The following is a 5,686-nucleotide window of genomic DNA, read 5'->3' as shown; positions in this document are numbered from 1 at the left end:
TATATATATATATATATATATATATATATATATATAAAACATAACATCAGATCTTTTATGTAAATACAACTGGAAATAAAACAAAAAATGAAACTGAAATAAACAGATGAAAAATTTTTTATAAAAATAAATTTTAAAAAATCAAACACAAAAACTATTAAAAGTGACAGAAGCACAATTTTTTTTAAATTAAAATATATAAATAAAAGCTAATTCAAAATATTAATAAATACTATAATGGTATATAAATAATACCAAATAAACACTGCTCTGAACATTCATCAACCAAGTGTAAAACAAAAGTTACTAAATTTAGTTGTTGCAAATTATTCTCTTTAATTTTTTATATTTAATAATTTAACGCCATACCAACTACCATGGATATTTTCATAGCAAGTAAAATATGAAAAGAAAAAATATATATAAATGATCAATTTTAAAGAATTTAAAAATTCTTATTGAAAAAAAATAAAAATCTAAAAATAAATCTGGCCACACTTCATAAAAAAATCTACAGAATTTAAAAAAAAGAAAAAATCCTAAAAGAAATAAAACAATCTGGAATTTAGTACAAAAATCTAAAATATGCAGGAAAACAGTTTCAGCCTTTAGACATCATATCTAGGGATCTAGTGTCTGATAGAAGTTAAAGAGAAAAATAAGATGTTTATTATCCATTTAAACATCACTAGCTGCAATCTGATTGGACACTTTGTTTCCCGCTGAACTGATATAAACCACTTCTTAGAGGAACTAGTCACTGATTTGACTGCCATCAGATGTGACAGATGTTCATGTTCCCACCGCAGCCATCAGGGGGAGTCAGAGGATCATAGCCAAACTCTCGATCAGAGAGGTTAAACATACAAACAGTAAATAAAAGGATCATCCTGTGTGTGTGACAAAGGCTGCGTGGCTTTTGTGGATTGTGGGTTGGACTGATGCCACTTCCTGTGGTTTGACTGCTGTTTAAAGTTAAACATCGTCAGTGGTGAGTGTGTGTCTCACCTGGGTAGTGTTTCGGGGTTAACTCCAGTTTATGAGAGAGCTGCATCGATCCTGTGGAGCTGTCAATCATGTACACCAACACTGACCCGCTGCAACACACACACACACACACACACACAACATGAACTCAGCACAGACACAATACACACTTACTACAGATATACTACCTTTCAAAAGTTTTTTTTGTAACTAATTTAATAGTTTTATTCAGCAAGGATGCATTAAATTGATCAAAAGTCACAGTAAAGTCATTTATAATGTTGTAAAAGATTTCTATTTAAAATAAATGCTGGTCTTTTGAACTTTCTATTCTTCAAATAATTATAAAAAATAAAATGCATCACAGTTTCCACAAAAATATTTGGCAGCACAACTGTTTTCAATATTGATAATAATCAGAAATATTTCTTGAGCAGCAGATCAGCATATTATACTGATTTCTGAAGATCATGTGACACTGAAGACTGGAGTAATGATGCTGAAAATACAGCTGCGCATCACAGAAATAAATTATATTTTACATTATATTAGAACAGAAGAGACTACCTTCAAAAATATTACATAATCTTAATTACCCAAATTTGAATGGTAGTGTATTTTCATTAATTTTGAAGGTTGTATTAATTTTCATACCTTTTCACAACTTTCAAATCCGGACATTATAAAATCCTATAAAATCCTCAAAAAGCAAACAACAGCCACACAAATATGTGTCCCTGCAGCACAAAAGCAGTGTTAAGTCGCTGGGGTATATTTGTAGCAATAGCCAACAATACATTGTATGGGTCAAAATTATAGATTTTTCTTTTATGCCAAAAATCATTAAATATATAAAAACGAAATTTTTGATTAGTAATATGCATTGCTAAGAACTTCATTTGGACAACTTTAAAGGTGATTTTCTCAATATTTAGATTTTTTTGCACCCTCAGATTCCAGATTTTCAAATAGTTGTATCTCAGCCAGATATTGTCCTCTCCTAACAAACCATACATCAATGGAGAGATTATGTATTCAGCTTTCAGATGAAAATTGACCCTTATGACTGGTTTTGTGGTCCAGGGTCACATATAAAAAGATGCACACGTCTGATATAAATACAGCACTGTAAAATGACACGCACGCACACACACCTTGCACATCCGAAGGCCATGAGTCTGTATTTGTTGTTGACGGCGACACACGTGCCATCAGAGACGTCTGCGGCCCAAACGCCCTGCAGCTGCTGCACAGAACACACACGCATGCAACATTACCACATCGAGATCAGATGCTTTCTGAACTCATAATAGCAAACTAAACGTATGGTGCATTCTCAGTGCTGCCACAAGAGGCGCTACAGCAGACATGAGCACTAACTCTTCTTCAGTGGTCACAGATGTGAATAATAATTGTTTCATTAATAATAAACTCTCTCTTACGTCTGTGGCGAGTCTGTTTGCGGTTGGTGTTATGAATCCCAGTCGCCCGTCATCAAACACGACAGCAAACCCGTCCAGCGTAGTGCAATACTCCATATCCCGAATGTGAACACCGTCCAGATCCAAACACGGCCCTCCTAGAGCAAACACAAAGACACGTCACGTCATGCGGCAGACAAACACACGGGAACAGACACGTGTTCATGGGTCAGGAGCGTCTGGAGAGTGTTTGTGAAGCAGGTCTGACCTCTGGAGGACTGCAGGTCGAGGGAGAACGGGATGGTGCACAGGTTGACCGCTCTCCGGCCATTACTCACGCTGTCCCAGTGCAGCATGTGCAGATAACCATCTGCTGTCGCCACTAACAGATCCTCCTGCAGCGTCTGCAGACTGACACATACACACTTCAAATCAATCCACTAGATTACCAACACATTTCACATTTACAAAAAATATATATTTCATGTAATAGTGCATTAATAAAAACTCTAAAATTAGACAAATTAGGAATGATGAGGTGATGAAAGCATGACACAGATGAAAACGCTCTTATTTTTTAGTTGCTTCTTTATCTAGATTGCAGCTCTGCTCACTCTGGACCAGGTTTATTATTAACTAAAACTATTAAAAATTATTTTGTTCACTGAAATAAAACTGAAATAAGATCCAATCTAAATATTAAATAAAAAACTAAATGAAAATTAGAAATGTTGCACTGGCAATAAACTGAAATAAGTTTAAGTTTAGCATTAAAATTACTAACTGAAAAGTCAACAAACTAAAACAAAAAATAAATATAAAATATAAAAAAAATAAAAATAAAAGCTAATTTAAAAGATTAATAAATACTATAATAGCATAGACAGACATAACATACTGAAATAAACATTTTATTTTTATATATATATATATATATATATATATATATATATTTTTTTTGAGAAAGTAAAAATGCACAAAGTCTCCTGTGAGGGGTAGGGTGATAGCACATACAGTTTGTACAGTATAAAAACCATTGCGCCTCTGGAATGTCCCCACAATTCACAAAAACAAACCTGAGTGTGTGTGTGTGTGTGTGTGTCAAAACAAAATCTTCAGATTGTGCTTCAGATTTCTCTGGGACTGAGACTGATCATGTGACACTTTGTACAGATGGTCAAATGCTTTTTTCCCACTGAAGCTCAAAATGCTCTTTGGATCATTCCAAGTGTGTGTGTGTGTGTGTGTGTGTGTGTGTATTTATGTACCAGCTGATTGGAGCCTCCAGGTCGACGGGTTTCTTCATCTCTAAGGTCAGAGCTGGAGCGCACTGTTCCTCCTTATAACCCGGAGTCACCTTAACACGAGCACTGCCCCTAAAACACACACACACACACGGGGAAGAACAACATAATCATTTTATTCTGAGAGGTCATAATGCTCCATTACACACACCATTATAAACACTCATAATCATTCCCAACTCATTCTTATTGGCAGATGATTACAGGAAACCTGCAAACAACACGAGCACATCGACACACAGAAAGACAGACAGAATGCGTGTCAGACACGTCCTGACATGACAAACACCGACCTGAACACAGCTCACAGCAGCTCTGACTCTGTCTCTCTGTGTGTGTGTGTGTGTGTGGTTTGTAATTTCAGAGTCTAATCAAGGTCAGTGTGTGTGTGTGTGTGTGTGTCACCAAACCGCTGTGGGCTACAGGTGTGTGAGAGCAAATGCGCATGTGTGTGCGTGGGGGGGGTTTTGTAATTTCAGAGTCTAATCGAGGTCAGTGTGTGTGTGTGTGTGTGTGAGAGTGAGTGAGTGAGTGTGTGTGGGGACATGTCTTTGCAGGAAAGTCGACAAATACATGTTCTGCTTAGAGAAACGTCACATGAGCTCATGGTTCTAAAGAAGGAGAACATTTTCCAGAGTCGGATTCCATCGTTCAAACAGCATCAAACCTCACGATGCATCATGATTTTGTTTTTTATATTTTTGTTTTGGCAGCCATGTGGAGTTCTAGAAAAAAAAAATGCATAAAACCAAAACAAAACATGGCGCTCACTCGTCTTCTCCAGAGCATCCATCTACCGTACACTCTCTACACTCAAGAGGAACATCAACAGGGGACAGAACAATGACAACATGACTGAGGAACAGGAAAAGGAAGTGATGCTGGGGCGGGTGGATCTGCTGAAGCTAAAAGAGGAAAGGTCAAGGGTCACTCACTTGGGATAGACGGGCTCGTACAGGTACTTCTCATCCGAGCCTCCGATGATGTCGAACAGCAGGACGTAACCGTTCGCAGCCTGGAGAGAGAGAGAGAGAGAGAGAGAGAGTGAGAGAGAGAGAGAGAGAGAGCGAGAGAGAGCGAGAGAGAGCGAGATAATTGATGAAGGTGATCAGGTGTCAGCGGTGTAGAGTAACACACACCGTTTAATTGATGCAGCAGGATCAGCGGTGTAGAGTAACACACACTGTTTAATTGATGCAGGACACACGCACACACACACACACACACACACACACACACACACACACAAGAACTGCACGCTTTCTCCTCTTAGCTTGAAGTAGCGCTCTTGACTTCTGATCTACTGCTCTAGAGCAGCGCTTCTCAACCAGACAGCAAGGAAATGGAATGCTAAATGCCAATAATCAAACAAGTGAATAGTTTGTTAGGACAGCACAATAAACAGATAACAGAGGTGAAACACACTGACGTCAAAGGTTGTGTATCCAATTAAACTCTACAGTATTCGGCACAAATTCATGCAGATGAACGGATGAAACATGGACAGGTGGTGTGATGCTCATCAACCAAACCACACAAGTTAAAACACGAGCCAGGTTCAACAGGGCTGAAGGGTAAAGCACACGCACGCGCTCTGTGTTTCAGAGCTGAAGCGGAAGCGGCTCTCACTCAGACTGCTGTTTCACACAGTAAATGTCAAGAATTGTACCTCAGAGCAATGCCAAAAAAACTGTCAAAACACTTCAGAGGAACAGAATGGAAAAGCCGTCACTATGACGACCGCATGCAAAAAATGGAAGGAAATCAAGAACATTTACAATGCACCATTCAATACAAGACTAATGATGAACAAACTATCAGCAAGGAGGCATTCAATTGTTGAAAAGTAAAGACATTTGAGCTTTCTATTCACCAAAGAATCCGGTCAAATAAAATGTATCGCGGTTTCCACAAAAATATTGGGCAGCCCAGCTGTTTTCAACATTGATAATAATCAGAAATGTTTCTTGAGCA

General features: G+C 37.8%; 1 protein-coding gene across 1 annotated transcript in view; it reads right to left on the bottom strand.

The window, feature by feature from the left end:
* The window catches only part of LOC107575433 (RAB6A-GEF complex partner protein 1-like), a gene marked incomplete at its 5' end in the record, with an annotated part of 18,718 nt that extends 13,991 nt beyond the window's left edge, over positions 1–4,727 (bottom strand). The window contains 6 exons of the mRNA XM_016261809.1: positions 1,009–1,097; positions 2,142–2,233; positions 2,430–2,566; positions 2,677–2,819; positions 3,677–3,784; positions 4,648–4,727. Of these exons, the coding sequence (XP_016117295.1) occupies positions 1,009–1,097; positions 2,142–2,233; positions 2,430–2,566; positions 2,677–2,819; positions 3,677–3,784; positions 4,648–4,727 (649 nt within the window). The remainder of the gene's footprint in view (positions 1–1,008; positions 1,098–2,141; positions 2,234–2,429; positions 2,567–2,676; positions 2,820–3,676; positions 3,785–4,647) is intronic.
* Positions 4,728–5,686: the final 959 nt, after the last annotated feature.

Source organism: Sinocyclocheilus grahami, unplaced genomic scaffold (assembly GCF_001515645.1).
Source record: "Sinocyclocheilus grahami isolate Dianchi unplaced genomic scaffold, SAMN03320097.WGS_v1.1 scaffold2639.1, whole genome shotgun sequence".
Classification (NCBI taxonomy): Eukaryota; Metazoa; Chordata; class Actinopteri; order Cypriniformes; family Cyprinidae; genus Sinocyclocheilus; species Sinocyclocheilus grahami.
This window is presented reverse-complemented; position numbering and strand designations above follow the sequence as displayed.